The following is a 21,830-nucleotide window of genomic DNA, read 5'->3' as shown; positions in this document are numbered from 1 at the left end:
AAGATGGTCCTGTAATGGGGCACAGCCAGGGCCCCCCGCAAAGGGTATTTTGTAATGGGGTCCAGAGATGGGGCTGTCCAAGAAAAATATATTCTCCCCACCCCAAGGCAGGCCGCCACAGGGGATGGGAGCCTTGAGGAGGGCCATTGAGAAGTCAATTTGCATGTCAATAACAGAATAGCTACATTCCTCATATGCAAAGGGTTCTTTTGCATATCACCAAAGCTAATCAGGAAGGATTAAAGGACTTAATACAGAATGTACCTGGGAGAGGGATGAGGAGAGACAGGGGCCTTCAAGAGAGACAAAGGGACACAGACTCTAGGGAACAGGGTGAAGACCACGCAAGAAGAAAGAGGGGAGAGAGGACTCTTGCTGGTGGGCCAGGAGAAGGTGCCACGTGCTTATGGATTAAGAGCTGGAGATCGCGGCGACGCAGTGGATGGTGCTGAGACCCGCGAGAGGCCTGCCTAGCCGAGCCCCCGACTTCTGTGTTTTTTTTTCTGAAGGACTGTACTCCTGACAGGCCTGACTAGGCAACGGGGTGAAGGCAGGACGGTGTGTGTGCTGTGATTGTTGTGAAGGGATTTTGAGGTTTAAGGGTGACATTTAGCCATTAATCAAACCTGTAAAACTTTAGAATAAATAGTTCCTTTCCTTTTCACCAAACTCTGCCATTCAGAGCCATAATTCCAAGGGCGGTGGGCAAAGGACCCACAGCCGAGGGGTCCCGGGGAAGGAGGGCTCAAGTCTCCCATCCCCTGTGGCGGCCTGCCTTGGGGTGAGGAGAATATATTTTCCTTGCACACCCCCATCTCTGGACCCCATTACAAAATACCCTTTGCGGGGGGCCCTGGCTGTGCCCCATTACAGGACCATCTTAAATTCCATTTTAAACGACACCCTCCTTCGGCAATAGCATCTGGGCACCCCCGCCCCCATGGGTCCTTTTGTTTGGAAACAGTCCATTAGTGTACAAACCCACCATCTTTTGAGATCGCCCACCATCTGATCAAAGCGCCCATAAAGATTCAATCCCTGTCTCTGCTTATTGGGTCTGATGGGTGACAAACAACATGAACACCAGCTTTTCCGGTTTCGAGCATGCTGAATGGCACACACAGAGCCACCATGATTGGAAACAAAGTTCTAAAAGGTCAAAAAATGCCTGAAGGAGTTCTGAAAAGTCTCCACTGCTTTTCCGGACAAGTTCTATTTCTTCCTCTTATTGAATGCTTTATCCTCGATTAAAGGAGTCTCAAGAAAAGAAACAATCCCACTGAGCGGGCGCTGCTTTGCCTGTGCAGTAGTCTTTGTCCCGCTGCTCCACTAACAAACTCTCTTTCACTTTCTGCTGCCTCTATTTTGAATTCCTTCCTGTGCAAAGCCAAGAACCCACGGTACGTCACAGACCTTTGGGCTCCTGAATCCTGGAAGCATCTGCACCCGTAAGAGAGACCACTTCTGTGTCAGGCCAGGATATTTGGGGGAGTTTGGGAAAACGAAATATTGCCCAAATGTATAGTTACCTGAAGGAATAACTTGATGGAGATTATTTATTGGTTATAATTCCCTATACTACATACAGCATACAATAGCAGCTTTTAAACATCCAATCTGAGATTCTATATGGAAATCTTTAGCACTGCAAACTTAAGAAGTTCTGTCTGGTAAATGAACATTCTTTCTGCATTTGTGCAAATAGTGAGGCCAGATCTAATGAGGGAAGCCTTTTTTTGTAATCAAGAATAAGCTTTCTTAGAAATTCTATTTTAGTGAAATGAGGGAGACTCTAGGGGAAAATGTGTGCTTCAATGGAAAACTTTACATGTTTAGAACACACCCTTCTGAATTATTTTATGTGATTCTGATTATGTGAAGACTGTTTTCATTACTTTTGAACTCTTTTCCAGCTCTGAGAGTTGTAGATACTAATAGCTGTTAAAAAGGAAAAATTCAAAACTGAGTAAATTTAAAGATCTAATTGGCTTTATTGAAAGATTCTTGAATCAGGCAGCATCCTATCTAATAGAGAGATGCTCTAAGAAGTTGTATAAAATGAAGAATTTTGTAGGCAGAAGGAGGGTGGGGCAAGGAAGTCCAAGGAAAGGAAACAACGTTTCAGGCCAGATCATCTTTTGAGGGGAAACACAGAGATTTTATCAGGCAGTTAACTTCACTAGTGCTAATTAGGAAACTTCAGATTGACTGATAAAGTTCACATTTCTGGTAAGGGTTAAAGTTGCAGTTGTTTGCTGTCCTGGGGGCAAATGACTCCATTTTGGTCTTGTTAATTTTTTTAATACAATAATCAAAGTAATTCATAATAGTAGACATGCACATAATTCTCCCTGGTGGAAAGTTAGTGGGCATGTGTCCTTCAAGGTGGAAGACCCATATTTATACTCATCTCCAAATTAATGTTAACATTCCTATCTACAAATATATCTTCTATATGGGTTCTCCTTTGAACTGATTAAATCTTTTCCCCAGTTCTTTCATTAAAAATAAATTAAACAAGCTCTAATAACATTTTATGTCTTTGTGAGAACTATAATGTTATATTTTTTGAAGATTAGTCTTTATCAGGCTTTACATTCTTGTATGGGAGAAACAAAAATAAATTACATACAGTATAATGACTTATGGCATTAGTTAAAACTCCCATAGAAAACTGAAAGGCAGGAACTTTCTACCCTCCATAATTTAGAAAGTGATATTTTAATGGCTCAGGAAGGAAATATTAACACTAAAATTAATGAATGAATTTGTTTTTATTTTTTGAAACTCTGCGTGTGTGCGTATTTGTTTCATCGGTTTCATGTGTGTGTATGTGTGTGACCGCCCAGCTTAATTTCCTTTCCTGCGGGCATGCACATATCTCATAAAAGTAAACATGATGTGTTGAAGGGGATATCTTAAAAAAAAGAAGCAATCCTCTGTCACTTCTAATCACTCGCCAGTTGTCATATAAAAGTAAACTGTTAATTCTCAAATGGACACATAAAATATTACTCTAAGCATGATAAAAGTGGCAAGTGTATGTTGTGCTCGTAACACTGGTAAAGCAAACCAGTGAAAGTGGAACCTTAGAATACATTTTATGTTTACATAAGCGCCAGAATCCGAAATCCTAATCCAACAAATTTACAAGGTTGAGGCTTCATTCTTAGTAAACATTTGAGAGATGGTATTTTAAAGTAATTAATCTATGTGTAATTCCTTATTGATTTAACCTGTTTGTTCTAGATCATTAACAGATTAAGTTTTTAGTGTGGATAAGCATTTCTGTGTTTCTGACACAGTTTCCCTAAAACCAGATTTCTGATCTGTTGGTTCTTCACACAGTATACAATAGGGTTCATCAATGGAGGTACCAGGAGGAAAACATCAGCCACGATAATCCTCACAACTGCGGAAATGTGTTTGGCAAACCGGTGGATGACAGCAAGGGAGATAATGGGAACATAGAAGATGAGAACAGCACAGATGTGGGAGACGCATGTATTGAGGACCTTGAACCTGTTTTTCTGTGATGTTATGCTCAATACTGCTTTCAGTATCAGCATATAGGACAAGAAAATAAATATTAAGTCTAAGAAGACTGTGAAAGCTACAAATAAGCCATAGATGACATTAAACTTGTTGTCAGAGCAGGCAAGCTTCATGACATCCTGATGTAGGCAGTAGGAATGGGAAAGGACATTTTTCTTACAGTACCTAAGACGTTTTAATGTGAAAGGGAAAGGGAGGGTCAACAAAACACTTTTGAGAGAAAAAGCAAACCCAATTTTGGTGACTCTGGCACTGGTCAGAATGGAGGTATATCTCAGGGGATTATAAATGGCAATAAAACGATCGAAAGACATGATGAAAAGTACTGATGATTCCATAACTGAGAATCCATGAATAAAAAACTCTTGGGCAATACAGGCATCTGGGGAAATTCCCGGAGCACTGAACAAGAATATCCTTAGCATGGTAGGCAGAGAAGAGAGAGACAACCCAAGGTCAGAGACAGCCAGCATGGAGAGAAAATAGTACATTGGTTCATGAAGAGAAGTCTCTGTTTTTATGAAAAATAGGATGGTACAGTTCCCCAGGATGGCAACAAGGTACATGAGGCAAATGGAGATGGAGATCCAAATGTTGGCAGGCTCCATCCCAGGGATCCCAATCAGGAAGAAGGTAGAAATTTCAGAGGTGTTGAAGATGTACATACCAGGCATATAAGGGAAGCAAGATGAGAGGCCCAGGAGAGGCTTCCTGCAGTGCTCAAATGCCCAACTTTATATTATTGTTATCACTGAGGGCCTAGGAATCCAAGTGATATGCACACAGTTCTTACATTTAAACCTAAATGAAAAACAGAAAAGTAGACATCCATATCCAACTGAAAGCAAAAGCTGAGAGAAAAGGAAAGCAAATTGTTATCGAAGTGGAACCTGGATGTGGATTACAGCAGATATGGATTGCAACAGATGTGGTTAGAATAGATATGGGTTAGAACAGATATGAGTTCTCTACAAGGATTGAACAGTCAAGTAAAATATATAGGTGTCTATTTTTCAACTCAAGAACCTCAGGCTTTTTATTTTACTATGTAAATATTACAATCTATGTACTGTTAAGAATTTCTTAAAAATTTTCATAAACTTACATAAAATTCAGAGACAAGTAATGTCTCCGATTATACAATGTCCTCTAATGTAAACATAAGTTTTATTTCCTTCAATTCATTTTTTTATGTCTCAAAAATATTTGGTTATTTTATTCATAGGGGTTTTTACATCTTTTATAAAGTTTTCGTTCTTAAAGTCCTTATGAATTTGTTGCTCTTATTAATAGGATCATTTATTCTCTATTATTTTTTTAATGATTACTCGTCATATTGTTGACAGGAGAGACCTGGTCCTTCTTACTGACGCATGTAAAGAATTACATATCAGCAAATCTATTAGCATGCAGTCAGAGTTGATTAGTGATCTGTCCCCACGGAAGAGAACAGCCTAGCTAAGGGGAGGCTGAGGGGCTGTGAGAGGCAGAGGTTCAGGCAAAACCAGGTGGTGAAAGTAAGGACAGCTGAAGGCCATGGTATCAAGCCCCAAGGTGGCCGGAGGCCGGATGGCTAGAGAGCCAAGAGCGCTCAGAACATCCAGAGTATCCCGAGCGCCAAGAGCACCAAGAGGGCGAGTGCATTGTTCTGAGGACTTAGATAATTGGCGGGATAGGAGCAAAAGAGGTTACATATTGGTTAATGGGTAAATGTGGTGCCAGCTTTCCCGGGGGGATGTGACTGTCTAAACTTAAGTATATGTCGGGGTCTGTTAGCCAGAATTCTTATCTTGCTCCACACTCCATTTGTTCATCTAGTTATAAAACAGATACATGACAGGAGGCAGTTATTTAAGTTGGGGCAGGTTATCCAAAGTTATTTATGGACTGCTTCTTTGGGCACTGTCGACCCCCTCCCGCATTTCAGGACTTGAGAGGAAAGCACAGTTTCAAGGTTTTCTTTCCCAGACAGTGGAAACATTACATAGAATTTCAAGGACTTCCCTCCTTTCTTACTAACCTAGTGTTTCTTGTGATGTTGGTACACCTGGCAACATTATCAGACCACGCTCAGAACTACTGAGTTAGTGGGTGAGACCCGTGTCCCTCCTCCTCCCTGCCTTGGTTTACTATTCATTCTACCTAAGGGATAAAAGGCATTTCCTGGCATCCAGGATGCTAGATCCTGGCCAGTTGCAGCAGTGCAGTCCCAGAGTTCTTCCTATGCTGTCTCCTGTCTCAGTAAAGAACAATATAACGTAAGATTTTTGTTGCTAAAATGTTATCAGTCCGTCTGGTCATTATCTTTATATCCTCCCTTCCTACCATGGACCCCTAAATGGATCTGCATATTTTAAACCCTGTATACACTTCCATAAAGAAACTCTTAAAGAAAAATACTCTCAGTTGACTTTTCATGTACACCTATCTCTTGCTGGTTGGCACATGTCTTTCATCCTTTGTAGTTAAGATTTCCAGCCCCCTCTTCTAGTATGTAGGATCTTCTCCCTATCATAGATGTTCTGCAGTTCAATATGTAGTGTAGAGATGGAGATTTATAACTAAATTATTTGGCTTGGAACTTAGCAATTTCAACCTGAAAAATCAATGTATTGAATATTTCTTTACTTTTGAATATCCTCTGACATTACAGCTTTTAACATTGTCTATTCAGCAATATATCTGTCTGGAAAATGCTGAATTTTCTCTTTTGAACTTTTTAGTTAAGATTGCTTCATGTTTTCAGATTCTTTGTTTATTTTTGTTGCATTTTGGAGCATTCTTTAGTACTACCTTCTTATTGAATAATTCTTCATTTATGTTTGACCTCAAATGTATTCTAACTATTGAGTTTTATTTCAATTACTCATGTTATAATGAAGGTTATTTTGATAATGTTCAATTTCAATTTATATTAACAATCCTTTGATAATTTTTTATTCATTTTATTGTTATTATGCTGCATTTATTTTTTGAAGATCTTAAGCATGCTTGCTTCAAAATTTATTTTAGGTTGCTTTACAATCTTCTTTTCTTATGTACATGTAGTCTTACTGAAATTGTAGTTTCTTTCTTGGTGTTAGCCTTCATATTTGTCTTAGAATTTTACTTATACTCTCATCTTGAGTAGAATTGTCCTTGATTGCTTGATGATTTTTGTTCATTGCCCAAGATGAGATATGGTAGTTGGCTTTTCCTCACTTCTGACGTTTGTCAATTACACTAGTGTTTTTATAATGCTTAGTGAGATCTTGTTTCAAAAGAAAATTGAGTGCAGTTTTGATCATTTCTGTTCCCCAGCTATCTCAAGACCAGCTTGTTACAGAGAGCAGACATGGCTTATGACAATAGCTATCTGCACCTCCATGTGGGTTGACAGCTTCGTGTCCCTAGCAGGGTACCTTAGACTAGTCCCTTATCAAATACAGGACACTATCATGCCAAATCCCACACAGGTGCTAAGCTGTCAATCACCAGTATGGCTCCGGACCAGGAGTCACATGGGTTTGTGGATACAACTTCAACACACAATTGTGTTTTTAGATACTGCAGCTCATAATATCTACTGTCTATCGATGACGTACTCTGTATCTATTTTTCTATCTAAAAAGCCTGGCAATGTCTTTTAAATCATTTTTATATGATTGTATCTCTTATTGCTACCCATTTAGTAGAAAGTGGAACTTGATATATCTGACTCTGTTCACTCTACTATATTGCCAAGATTTTCCAGCTGTGAGCGGCAGCAGGTACACGGGTGCTGCAAGAGTGTTTAAAATATGCAACACCTGACTATGAGTCACATGCACTGACCTATTTTCTCTTAGATTGTCAAATAAAAAAATGACAACAATCAACACAACAGTAGCTATCCGTTGTCAATGGATCCAAATTATACCTATTTTTTTGTCAGATCGGCAAAAAATATATTTTTTGGTGTGCCGCAGTATTGTGGTAATTGGTTTATGTGTGCCATGAAATGAAAAAGAGTGAAAGTCACTGCTACATTGAATAAAATCCTCCATCAAAACTTAAATGCAGTTTTCAAATATAACCTGTTAGAGCTATGTTCAGAAAATAATTGTTGAAAACTATTTGGTCTTGCTCTTTGTAAAGTAATGAATTTACTAGTTTATCCAATGTTACTGTACCCTAGAATTAATTGCAGGTTTCATCATCAATCCCTGGCATGAGGGATTTGATAATATTTCTCAGATCTGAAATGTTTAGGCACTTTTTTAGTACTATGGTTCTTATCTTAATTATGTCTTTGACTATTTTTATACTTTCATGCCAAATTCTTAAAAGCTCATCTTCTTTTTCTTCCTATTTCTTTTCTGTAATTTTTCTCTCATGCTCTCAGATTCTACTCATCACAATCCACCACACTCAATCGTTTCTGGTCTGTTGTGGTTGCTTCCTGAATGTTGCTGCCTTCTGAATGGATTTTCTGGGTTTAACCTTTGAATTGCTACACTTATTTTCCTCTGCCCAAATGCCTTCCATTTCCAGATTGTCTGTAAACAGTTTAGTGATATTAATTCCCCCTCAAAAGGGGATGCCAAGGAGATAGACAGGCAGAAAGGAATGTCGAGCAAGCTCTAGATCATGTAATAAATTATATGCATTAAAAAAACAGAAACAAAACAAAGAAAGAAACAGGAAAAACCTAACTGGTGTTCAGTCTTTTTCACCTTATTTGGAAGACACTCATACAAATTCACAGAAAGCAATGAATAAACTATTGTTACTGTGACCAAAACCACTGTGGTATCTGTCTGCCTGTACACTAATCCAGTTGTGTCACATAATACAACCATCAACAGAGAGCTATCTGTTAGACCTAGTGTCTTCCAGTTCCTAAAATGAGCTTCTGACACTAATGGGAAAGAAGTGACATAAATGTTTAAGGAAAAACTCAGTTTTAATCCCACAGGGATTGTGCAAGAATTTTGTTTGTTTGGTCTGTGTAACTGTACTGTTAAGTAGAGTTATTGGAAGTTCTTTTTCTCCAGGACAGATGGCATTAAAATAGGCTTAGTGTGTTGAATTGAGCCAAGTGAGATGTTGGAGAAGAATGCTGGGTTTGCTGTCTGGGGTTCCTCTTCTACCACTACCTAGTTCAGGCTTTATTTCACCCCTCCATAACAAATCTTACTAATCACTTTGTGTTTATATCAGTTTTCTTAATGGAATAAAACATACTTAAAAGAAAAATGGAGTAATACAAAAAATTTTAACCAACACTCTATTTACTGTTATTAACCTCTACTCCTCCTGAAATACAAAAAAAGTCTTTTTCTTAGAAAATGCTGTCTTTCTGAAAAAGCTGTACATATGCTGCTTTAAAGTGTGACTTTATTTTTTTTTAAAAATTTATTGTTGTTCGATTACAGTTGTCCCCATTTTTTCCCCATTACCACCCTCTGCCCTACCCACACCATTTTTAAACCCCCACTGGTTTTAAAGAGCCTAGAGGAAAGCAGAACACTGCAAAGAAAATTTTCTAGATGCTGTTTTCATCTCAGAAGGACCTACTGAAACCCAATCCTCTAGTTTGCAAAACTATGTAAAAATGCAGTTGAAATAACAAATACAGAATGTCTTTAAAGAATGGAGTGAGAATAAAGTTTGCAAATTACATGGGAGTTGTTAAATGAAGTTGTTATCATGTTCTTCATATTAAAAGTAGAGTGATATTTACTGTCAGAATGATGTTGTCAGGACTGTTTCTGATCTTGAGTATATCCTGAGATTGAAGTAAATATGAAACAGTAAAAATCATAACAAATTACCAGGGATAAGTTTTTGATTAATGAGGTCTGCAATTAGAACATGAAGGTTTCCCAATACTTACCAAAATCTTAGAGACTGTACTTACAATTCAGGTCAAAAAGAGATGAACCCAGGAAGAAGTGATCACCAACACCAGTTGTTAGGTGCAAGGGTTGACCATGACAGTCTGATTCTAGTCCTCTCGCTCTGATAACTCTTCCGTGTAAGGGAAGACTCTGGGGATAACAACTCAAAGATATACCCAGGGAGACAAAAAGCCCATGGGCATGTCCTTAAATGAACTCAGCTGAATTCCCACTATGCATATGAATTAGCCATTTATGGTTAATACCATGAGAGGCCTCCCCTGTTCCAGCAAGCAATTAGTTAGTTGATCTCTCACGTGAAATTTCAAGCACCTGTATGTGCTCTTCTGGAGAAGTAGCCGTTTTATTTTTCTAGGTCGTGATGTTTGTGCCAGTATAATTAGGTTTTCAGATTCATTTTGTTACTTGTTGATACATGCAATTTATATCTTATAAAGTGAATGGTTTTAAAAAATGTTCTTCTACAAGAAAGAATATAGCCTTTTATTGTGATGTACTTTGCAAATCAGTTTTCCTTTTGTGTCAGTTGTATTTACCTTTGCTAATGAGGATGCCACAGGCTGGGTACCGTTTGAGTCAAGCACTGAAGTCGACATTTGTGTGCAGAAGTCTAATTTCAAGAGTGCACGTAGGTGAATACCTACAGAGAGAGAAGGAAATAGAACTGCGAAGGGAGAAGTGGAACTCCATGTGATTTTAGCAGAAGCTTATCAATCCTGCAGAGATCTCTGGAGCTGAGATGGCCCTTTAGAATTGCCCTGAAATGACAAAAAGCACTAGGCTTTTTTAACTACACAGCCAGTGCCTGGTCATTGGATATGGTAAAGGAGGGGACATGACCTTGGATGAGTGGGTTCCATTCAGAAGACAGCCATTCCCAAGAAGGACTAAAATGAGTTCTCTCAGCACTAATACTCCCCTACAGGAATGGATTCTTCAGGCCTGAGAGGACAAGGAGACCAGAGTGATGTACCACAGCATCAACTACACTCAGCCCTTGCATCCCTGGATCCACATACTTCAATAATACATTTGGATGCAGCTTCTCCAGGATTTTTATGGACTTTTTAAAATGGGGAACTGACAGGGTGATGATTAGTGAGGTCATCTACAGCCACTTACAACCGCAGCTGTCCTGAGACCACAACCGTTACACATTATTTCAGTCCTCAACTAGTCATTTTTTATTCCTGCCATCCTCAGCTAGCGCTTAGTCCTTGACTACCATAAATTTATCCAAGGGTGGCTTCTGATTTGCGCTTTACCATCTTTATTAGTCCATGCTGGCCGCTGTAACAGAAATACCATACGCTGGGTGGCTTCAACAACAAACATTTGTTTCTCACAGTTCTGGAGACAGGGGAGTTCAAGATCAAGATGCTAGTAAATTGGGCGTTTAGTGAGAGCTCACTTCTTGGTCCATAGACAGCAGTATTGTTTTGTGTGATTACTCATAAAAAGAAGGTTAGAGAACACTTGGGTCTCTTTTATAAGGCTGCTAATCCCATTCATGAGGGCTTTGCTCTCATGACCTAATTGTCTCCCAAAGGCCCCACAATCTGATACCATCACGTGGGAGTTAGAATTTCAAAATACAAATGTTGGGGGAGACACAAATATTCAGTCTATTGTGCCTTCAAAACTAGGGAAGAAGTATGTAGGGATGCCTAAGATCACCTAACACCGGACATATAGTTTTACTTGGTGTGATAGTCACGGTTCTTAAGAGAAACAGACCAATAACGTGTATGTCTGTGTTTGTGTTTGTATGTATATATGTATGTGTATATAATTACAAAATTATTATTATATATTATAAAAGGTTCATTTATGTATTTTGAAGGCTTAGAAATACTAAAAGATGCAGCTGGCCAACTGGAGACCCAAACTAGATGGTGTAGTTTCAGTTCAGGACCCAAGGCTTGAGAACCAGGAGAGCCAAATGGTATGAATTCTAGTCCAGAAGTGAGCAAGCTTGAGAACCAAGAAAAGCCATTGCTTTGCTCTGAATCTTAAAGAAGGAAAAGACAATATCCCAGCTCAAGGCAGGCAGGCAAGAACATACCCCTTTTACACCGAGGAACATCACTACATCACTTTTTTTGTACTACTCAGACCTTCAAATGACTGGATGAGGGTCATCCACATCTAGGAAGGCAATCTGCTTTACTCAATTTAATGATTCAAGTGTTAACCTCAAGCAGAAACACCCTTACAGACACACTTAGAATAATATATATTTGATGAAATATCTGGCCACCTCATGACCCAGTCAAGTCGACACATAAAATTAAACATCGTACTTGGACATATTGAATAACAGTGGTTTTAATTCATTCTAATTATTAAACTCAAATCATTCATTTTCTTGCATGCTGATATCTGGGAAGTGACAAAGAGGTATCTCCAAGTGAAAGTTTAGTAGGATCCGATTTCCTTGGGTGTATTCTTTCCACCTCTGGAACTGAGACATCTAAACAACAATGCCCAGCATTGGATGAAACACACAGATTTCCTGAGTGGGCAACTGATGCTGTTTAGTGAGATAGAAAGGACTGGGCAGAAAGAGAAGTAGAGTTCCAATATTAATTTGAGAAAACTTTGACCAACCCAGAGAAGAGCTCTGCACTAAGTATCATCCATTAAAATGATCCCAGGTACAGTTCACTTACCAGGTTATCTTGCTTAGGTAACTGCAGCATTACCACTTTTTGAGTTTCAGGTTCAATAATCACTGACAAGATGGTAAGTTCTCTTCTTGCCTCTTATTTCCCGAATGCAAGGAACCCAAAGTTTCCAGATTGCAGCTTCAGTTTATAATTCTATGGAAATCTTGCCTTTCCCCTTGAAAGATTACATTGCCTTTGGAAACCAGTACCTCGAATCCTGCAGCGTCCACAGCTGCGAGGACTTAAGACACAGCATTCCCTGTGACCTGTGTGTTTCTTTTTGATCACAGTACCTGGAAAAGTCTTTGATTCAATAAGAAAATTTTCTCCATCAAAGAATAAAATATAAAAATGTAAAACATAAAAGAAAATAAAAACATAAAAAAACACCCCTCAATCATCGGTGTAATGGAAAAGTCCTATAAAGATTCCCAGGATTAGGGATTTGAAACATCTATAGTAAACATTTTTGTAAACTTTATACACTTTTGTTATTATTTAAAGATTTTATTTATTTATTTTTAGACAGAGGGGAAAGGAGAGAGAGAAAGAGAAGGAGAGAAACATCAATGTGTGGTTGCCTCTCACATGCCCCCAAGTGGGGACCTGGTCAGCAACCCAGGCATGTGCCCTGACTGGGTATTGAACAGAAGACCTTTTGGTTCACAAGGCAGCACTTAGTCGGCATTGAGCCACACCAGCCAGGGCAAATTTATAGCATTTTTGATAAAGAGGTCATGGTAAATGTCATTAGAGAAAAATGAATGAACATTTAAAAGTTGCATAATCTTGACTGCAGAGCAAATAAAATAAGATTCAGAAAAGAAATTGCAATAGACATGATTTTAGAAGGCAGCGGAGTCACTGTCTCTTAATCTTGGCTAAATTTAATCTGTGAAGTTACTTGAGGATGGTTTCCAGAACGAAATGAATGAGCAGAAAGAGAATATATTGGCCTTGATAAGCAGTGTAAAACACTAAGATACTTAGAGTAGGTTCCAGGATGTCACTTTTGCAGCAAGCTAGAGAGTATCAAGTCTAGTTTAGAAAAAGACTAGACAGGGCTCTAATAGGGCAATTTTCTAGAGGAAAAGGTGGAAGACTGATGATTTGCATAATATTTGCATATTCAAAACACAGACGGTGAAGGTGAGTCAAGTGAAAGGGAAAATAACACTAATTGAAAACTCTATGATACATCATCTGTATATTGCATGGGGTGTTTACCACCTGAGGTCAAATCTTTTTCTTAAATATAATTTAAATTAAGCCCTTTGATTCTTGCTTATTGTGTTGTTATTTTGCTGTAGAATATCTGGACTAGAGCAGTGAGGAAACACCTATTTTTAGCTGCCTCAATCTAAGGTTTTATGAACTAGCTAGGTAAAAAGCATCTGAAAGTTATAGCAGGACCACAGTTAAAATTTATATTAAATTGATTGTATTTATTGTTTGGGGTGCTAACCATGACTTCCACAGTTACTCTCAATGGGACCTTAAAGCTCACACTCAAATTGTAGGATACCCCTCAGGATATGGTAAAGGAAAGGCTTCTGATACACTGCTCTCCAGAAAAGAGGAATTGTTGAATTTCATCAGGAATTTCATCAGGAAAAGTAATAACGTGGATATTTTTCCCATAGAGTGAACACAAAACAGAGCAAGTGTGGGACAGGTCACTTGTAATAGTGATCTCAGTGTAATCCTGGCCTCAAGTGGACATTTATTACCACCTTCCCTTGTCCATGCCCAACTGCCCCCTTTAGGTTCCAATCAGAGGAAGCATGGTTCACTTAGTGATATCTGTTCTTCCAATTTTAGAGACCTTGCTGTGGGCGGGGCATATTTTACGCTTTTTTGAATTGCTTTGAGGCTCTGGCTCGTTTGGTTCTTAATTATTATTTGTTAAATAAACATCAACTATCTTTGTTGACTAGAACCTAAAAGAATGCAAAACTAAAGAAAAATAAATAAGTGGAGGCAGTGCACATGGGTGATTGTCTCGTTCTGGCACTAGTTCTGTGTCCTAATTGCTGGTTATGAGTGAGGGAATCATCAGTCCCAGAGGGTCAATGTTAGTTTACAAGTAGAAAGACAGAAGGGGTAAAAGGGAATATTTAAATTAAAATGCATACATCTCAGTATAAAAGTGCCTGCCTGCTGTTTTGTGTTGGCATAAAAGCAATTTTATTAAAGATAGTGTGTTCATGTCTTTGAAAAATTATAAATATTCCAAAGTGTTCATGGATATATTGCAGATCAATACAAAGTTAGCAAACGTGTTTTGTTTTCATACCAATTCTTGATCACTGGAAATCTGATAGTATTTTGTAAAGTAGAATCCAGGTTATCATTCATCATACTGCCTTGTTCTTGATTTATTTTGTTCTCTCATATGTTACAAGGGCTTTACTGATTTCCTCTCTATATAATCAGTTAGTTCAGATTTCTTCCAAGTCCTTCTGCCCTACTCTGCTATCCTACTTTCCAATCCACCTTTTACATATCTTATATTTGCCATAAGGAATGTTCTGCTTCCTTCATCTGTAACCCTGATACTACCTGGGTCCCACTTTAAAGTTTGGAGACCCTGACTTTGGTCTCGTCATGTCTACTACCTTGCAAGTCTAAAATATTGTCTGGAAATTATGCTTGGACCCAGGCATTTATACTCAGGTTCATATATGTCTTCAAATTCAAATTATATGAACCCAGGTACAGAACTTAAAGTTCTTTTAAACTTAGTTTTGTGAATGTTAATTATCAAATTTTAGTTTTTTCAGTAAGTCATAATTGAACAATAAAAGTTTAAGATATCATCCCCACCAGGGATGTTGACTTTAAGTCTGACTGCCTGGGCTCCTTTCCCATCCCTGCAGTGAGGGGACCACGGGGTCTGGCAGTGCGAGGCAGCCCTGGGGTGGAGAAGAGCATCCCCTGGAGCCCTGGGTACGAGCACTCATTCCCACTTCCATCCATGAGATAAAATGATTTCTTTTCAAAAAACAAACAAAAACCACACACCTGATAGAAGAACAGTGTCCTGAAAAGTTACTAGGAGGATAGGGTGTGGCCGTACCTGAGGAAAACTTTTCATTCATGAGAAGCTCAGGAGGATCTCAGTAGTTCTCATCTGCAAGTGGAGATAAGGAAACCCGGCAAACACTACCTCAGCCAGGGGCCCAAGGTTAACAACATTAACAATGAAGTCACGTTGACAGCCTATACAGTGGGTATTATGCCATGAGAATGGTAGCTTACCTCTGTTATCTTCCTCCAAATATCCCCTAACCCACGGCCACTCATGGGAAAACAGCCAAGTGTCAATTGAGGGACATTCTACAAAATACTTCACCAAAAGATAAATATATACACATACACATATATACATGTATATATACACAAACATACACAAACATATACTCACAGACACACACGGACACACATACACACATATCCCTATATAAAAATACATATTTCCATAAGGAAATTTAAATGTGTGTATGAGTGTAACTCAAGAATCATGATAAACTATGACATTTTATTTTTGCCAAAAATAGGTAGTTGAATAAATTTAAATAAGAATAAAAAATGAACAAATCTTAGAGTTGGGATGATTTTCTATTAAAGAATTATTGGTAAGTGATTTTAAATAACTGGAATTTCTGAAATTGAAATTTTGTTACTTCCATTGTGACAAGGTAATTACAATTCTTTCAATGATACCTTTCTAAAGCACCTATACTTTCTTTCCTGATAGAACAAGGTGTACATGTTTTACATTAACAATTCTTTGTACTTAAAAATTATAGCTGATTTTCACATCAATCAGAACACATATTTTGCAAGTAATTATAAGCATACCCCCTATTCTATAATATTTACAGTGAAAAATCTAGCAGAATAAAATGTATTTCCCTCAATAAATAATGACTGTATATATCCCCAAATCAAACTACTTTTGAATTCAATTGGAATCTTGCCAAAACCTGAAGGATATATTACAAATGTATCACCAACCTTCTGTGAAGAATATTCACATGTGTGCATGCACACACACACACAGAAACAAAACAAAAATTAATTTTTCCAAATTGTCTCTCCATGTTTGAAAGAGGTGGAAAAATGACAGTATTTGTATTTTTAACTTGATTTTTCTATTTGGAAACTGGTCAATTAAGCATTAATTTTATTTGTGGCATATCCTAAAAGATATTAACAGCATTTCCACATTTTGTGCCATAAGGTAGTGCATTCATTATACATGATGCTGACGCTATTGACTCATAAAGTTAAACACTTGACCTCAGTAAAAATAATTGCATCTGATACTAAATTTTAATTCAGTAAATACAGCTACAATGCACATTCTTTTAGAGCAATTACTTCCTTGTTTGGGGAAGCAAATATATTTGGAATACAAATATTTTTAAGAATGCTATAGGTTTCAGAGTGAGTCTGCAGAAATATACTGAAGAAACAAAATGAATTTTTTCAAATCACCTAAATTAGCAAACAGTTAATGGAGTAGGATTAATTTTTAATTTAAAATTTAAATATATTTTTGTTTAATCCCTTTACCTCCTTTTACCTAGCCCCCTAACTCCCCTCCCCCTGACAGATGTCAGTCTGTCCTATGTATCTATGTTTCTGTTTCTAATTTGTTTGTTAAATTATTTTGTTCATTAGACTCCACATATAAGTGAGATCATATAGTATTTGTCTTTCTCTGACTGGCTTATTTCACTTAGCACAAGAATCTCAAGGCCCATCAATGCTGGGCAAAGATGAGATTTCATTCTTTTTTACAGATAAATGGGGACGGAAAGAAACTTGACTTTGCATGATGTGCACACAGTGTGGAGTGCAGATGATGTTTTATTGAGTTGTACACTTGAAACCTATGTGGTTTTATTAACCAATGTCACACAATAAATTCAATAATAAAATTTATGAGTAAAGTAAATAAATACTGAGCTTAACAAGTAAAAAAATAAAATAAAATGTAAGTATCAATATAAGTCTTTTTCACAAGAAATATCAGGAAAAATTTATATAACAAAAAATAGAATAAGCTACTTTCTACTGTTGTAACAGTTATCAAATGACTGTGTAGTAAAATTGAGGGGTGCTTGTTTTCTCTGAACATGTATTTTTTCCATACAAACAACTGTAAATCTGCTTTTGCCAACCCCTGTATATATATTATATTCTGCATATATATGGAGAAAGAAAAAGTGAAGAGAGGGGCGGGGAGAGAGAGAGAAAGAGAGATTTTGCATCTTTTTTCCTCCCATGTCTTTTATCTCTAATTCACAGTCCATAAATGCACCATATGCCTGCTGCCATGTATCTGAACTACTGCTTCTGCGGCCTCTTTTATTGAGTTTTATTGTTTCCCATGAATTAAACTACATTTCTGTAGACTTAGTTTCTTGCTTCGTTTCGTGATGTGTTTATCGCTAAGGTCCTTATGAGAATATGATAAACATATCCACAACAAAATAAAGTTTGAAGTAAATGAACAAGAAATAATAGGAAACCAGTAGAGATTATAAAGGAATTTCTGAATACAATCAGAACAATATAAAAAGATACAAGCAATTGCTTGAATACCTTTATTCAATTTGCAAGTTCCTCAACTTCTACTATCAAAGAAGGCCCTAAGTGTTCATAATTGTTACAAAATGCCTTTGTGCCAGGTGCAAGATTTGTCTTCCTCTAATGTTAGTTTGTTGTGTCTTCTCTTAAAAGATCTTAGAGAGATCCACTATTGTCAAATACTTTGATGGAAAGGCAAATACCCGCCTCCTCCTCTGTTAAGGGCTCATTGCAGTTCCAGCATCTGGGACATTATTCCCCAACTTAAGTCCTCTGTTCCTAAAGAATGGGTCTATTATTCCCTAAAGACATACAGCATAAAGCTTCCCACTTTAACAGTATTCCTCCAGAAGACAATCTAAAATGAAGTGTTTAGTGATTAGCGAAAAGCAGTAATTTGCTTGAAGGACATATATTTTTTTAAATAAAAAGTATATTGCCCTGGCCAGGTGGCTCAGTTGACTGGAGCGTCCTGCTGATGGACCTAATTGAGGGTTCAATCTCAGGTCAGGGCACACACAGGAGTCAACCAATGAATGCACAAAATCTCTCTCTCTCCCTTTCTCTCTCCCTTTCTCCCTCTCTCTCTAAAATCAATAAAATTTTTAAAAGTATAAATTATCTTCCTTTAATAGAAAGGAACCTAGAACAGATTTGACATTTATAGTCCTACAAAACTTGAACAGTATCTTGTTTCTGCTTCTTGGAATGCTGTGGGGTTTTCTGTTTATTTTGGTAATTACTGTTTGTTTCTACCCCGTCTATAGAGTAAACACAAATTAACCTCAAATACTTGGTCAAGGCTTAACTCAGTAATGAATTTAAGAGTAATTTAGCATACAGTGTATTTTCCTTGACATTACTGCTGCTTTTATCCTCTCTCTACCTTCATAGTATTTCATTTAAGTACATATCATTTTGACATACTCTGACATACACTGAATGAGTAATATGCTCTCATTTTGGAGGCCTTTGTATTTAAATTAAATAATTGAATAGAATTTATAAAAACCCCACCTCCACACCATTACTTATAATATATGAACAGATAGACAGCTTTTTGTGAGAATCATAAGGTTGCATTCTTATTTATTTGGAGAGGAAAAATGTACAACAAAAATATAAACCTAATAAAATATGCTGAGTTAGGACAGACTATGAAGGAAAAAACTCCTAGTGGTTACTGTTGCCTTCTCACTGATGCCAACGGCAAATGCCATGGTCTTGTGTATCTGTACCCTGAAACAACTTATACTAACATGTAAGGCAATAACTCCAATCTTCAGGAAATATGTCACTCAAAGACAGGTCCAGGTATTTGGCTTTGAATTTCTCTCTGTGCTTAACCAGTGATCCTGGCTTAGCAGCCGGTTGATTGGCATTATTTGGCAGGACTCTTGGTTTCTATCATGCATTAACAGAATTTTTGGACTTTTTAGAGGATCAGGGTAATGGTATTTATTGTCATCATTTGGTAACCACAATGAGACAGATACTATGTGAATTTTTTGCTTGAGCTGGTTCAAAGGCAAATAGTAGCTCTGAATATCAGGAAACTTACCAATAAGTTGGTAAAATTGTTAGACCTGCATGTCAGAGTGAAGAGGAAATGGAGGTGGCAGGTTATCACCAAAATTTCACTGCTCTGTAGGCACAACAATTTATTCTGACCTCAGAAATAGAGTCCTGACTTCCTTATGGTCTCCTATTGGTTCAGAAAACTTCAGGGATTCCAGCTCAGCACACTATGAAGAGAAAAAGAAAATCTCTTTGGTGAACCCTCAAAGGGCACTGGAGCCGCGAGAGTCATCCAATCCCTTGTAAAGGGGAAGAATTAATCCTTAGAGTTCCTTGAATCTTCTCTGCCACTTCGGCAGAGTTATGCTCCTGTCATCCATCCATCGCACCAGAGCACCATGTGAATAATCTTAGAGCAGTTTCACAGGGTATGAGAACATCATCTTTATTCATCTGCATCCTTCACTAGATTTTACTCCCTTAACCACAGAATTTTTTATACAAGTTGAGAACGTTTTGATAATTTAATTTTCATCTAGCATATGCTAGGACAGTGGTTTTTAGCCTGGGATGCTCATCAAACTTGAGCATCAGACTGAGTTTTATAAAAACACAGGTTTCTAGTCCTCCAGACTCATTGAATCTCTTTAAATGATATCTCTGGTATTTCTTGGGATTTTCCTGATATATTATACATATTATTTCTCATTATTTTTATGTTACATATTAATATTTTTCCTATGTAAAAATTATGCTTATTTATTTTTTATGCATCTGCTGTAACATATACTGTCCCTGAAAACAGGTTATATCATTATCCTCATAGACATTTGTTTAAAGCTTTCTATTTCTCTCTTTTTTTTTTGTAATAATTTCACTATCTTGTTTTGCATGCCATGGAAACAACCAAATTTATTTTTCTGTAACATTGTGTTATCAACTCACATCAGACTTTTTACACTGGATGGTATAAGTAACAAATTAACAATGGCCATTTTAAAGATAAATTTAACTTTCTTAAGTTAGCCTAATTATCTTCAAACAACAGGTTTGGTTTGACTCTGATGCATTCAGGAGTCCTTTGCAATCAGCAACAGGCCACAGCTTTTTTTTTTTTCCCCCTGCAAACGCGCTGTCAGAGCCCATGGAAGAGGACTGCACCAATACTTCAAAGTTCAAAGAATAGACTCTTGAGTAACTTTCAGACTACAGGCATAACTTGGAGTTACATCAGCACTTGGGAAGTTACAAACTGAATGGTTATCTGGAATTCTGTTATTTTTAGCATTCTAAACTGTCTAATATTTTATTCTTGGAGATAATATTATTAATCTTACAGTTCAAAACATTTGGGACAAAGAAAATAATGCAAATAACAGGGATTTTAAGGAAAAGTTTCCTGAGGAGAAAACAAACACGTATTTGTCCTCATTTATAAATAGTGTTGTAAAAAAGTTAGTATTAAGCAGACCAAGGAGAGGAAGCATAACAAAGTTTTACCATAAACATCCATCATAAAATCTTTTAAACTTTATTATGATTACTTTTATATTGTTAATGGCTTACCATTTGCATCCCCCTTGGTTGTAGAGTGAATTATTTTTCCTCATTTACTCTTATTTTCTCTCTCAGATTTATACAGGTTCTTCTCCTTAAAGAAATAGTTTAGTCACCGTGGTTCATTTCAATTATTTATTGCTATGGTGGTGTTATGTGTCCTTTGACTCAATGCTCAACTTTGGGGACTCAGTTTTTTTGTTCCAACCTACAACAGGGCAAGTAGCACATTTATTTTGTTAGTAGTGATATGTCCAGTCACTAGCAGTGTGGAAGGCATATGGCAGCTTAGTAAATATTATTGAATAAATGAATTGACTGCATTACTTAAATTGGAACCATAGGATATGTACTATTTTTACTTAATTATTATTTCCATTTCACTATGTTTGCTATGGAATAAAATAACAGATTTTAGTAATTGTAGCATCTGTTCATGAATGTTTACATATTAATATAATATTGCATCAAATTTTACATATGTTTAACTTATATATTAAATGTTGAAAAATTTTTATATACAGATAATGTATAAAAGTTTTTTACATATAAAACATATTTATAATGCATAATATAAATATAAACAGTGAATTATGCATAAAATATAATTATTATCTTCTCAAATAGATTTAAAGTATTTTTTCTGTAATAGAAAAAAAGTCAATTGATTTCCTTTGACTCCCATACTCCAAATGATACTGAAAATATGGCATATAAAATAGTTGGGATACAGCTAAAAGCAGTGCCTCCACAAGCAATTTTAGGTTAATTTATTAAGAAAGAAGAATAGGTGAACATCTAAAGATATAACTTCCATTTCAGGATGATAGTGAAAAAAATTAAGTCTAAAATACAAAGAAAGGAATAACAATGGTAAGATCAGAAATCCCTAAAATATATATCTGACATAAATATAGAAAATCAACAAAGCAGAAATCTGGTCATGTAAAATTTGAGAATTTCATTAAAAAAAAACTTAGCCGCCCTATCAAGAACAAATAGAGAAAACACAAAATATAAATTAATAATGAAAACAGGGAATATCACT

The 21,830-nt window shown here is 36.8% G+C and overlaps 1 protein-coding gene across 1 annotated transcript; it reads right to left on the bottom strand.

Annotated features, from left to right (window-relative positions):
• Nucleotides 1-3,269: 3,269 nt before the first annotated feature.
• On the bottom strand, nucleotides 3,270-4,220 carry LOC129076419 (olfactory receptor 51A7-like). The gene has a single exon (XM_054580599.1). It carries the CDS (start codon nucleotides 4,218-4,220, stop codon nucleotides 3,270-3,272), a length of 951 nt encoding a protein of 316 aa, XP_054436574.1.
• Nucleotides 4,221-21,830: the final 17,610 nt, after the last annotated feature.

This window comes from Pteronotus mesoamericanus, unplaced genomic scaffold (genome assembly GCF_021234165.1).
Source record: "Pteronotus mesoamericanus isolate MK-2021 breed Mesoamerican mustached bat unplaced genomic scaffold, CSHL_Meso_final contig_591, whole genome shotgun sequence".
In the NCBI taxonomy this organism is placed as follows: domain Eukaryota; kingdom Metazoa; phylum Chordata; class Mammalia; order Chiroptera; family Mormoopidae; genus Pteronotus; species Pteronotus mesoamericanus.
This window is presented reverse-complemented; position numbering and strand designations above follow the sequence as displayed.

What these genes read in the sequence shown, in the direction of transcription:
- LOC129076419 (XM_054580599.1), bottom strand. Translation starts at nt 4,220, where the DNA reads ATGTACATCTTCAACACCTCTGAAATTTCTACCTTCTTCCTGATTGGG.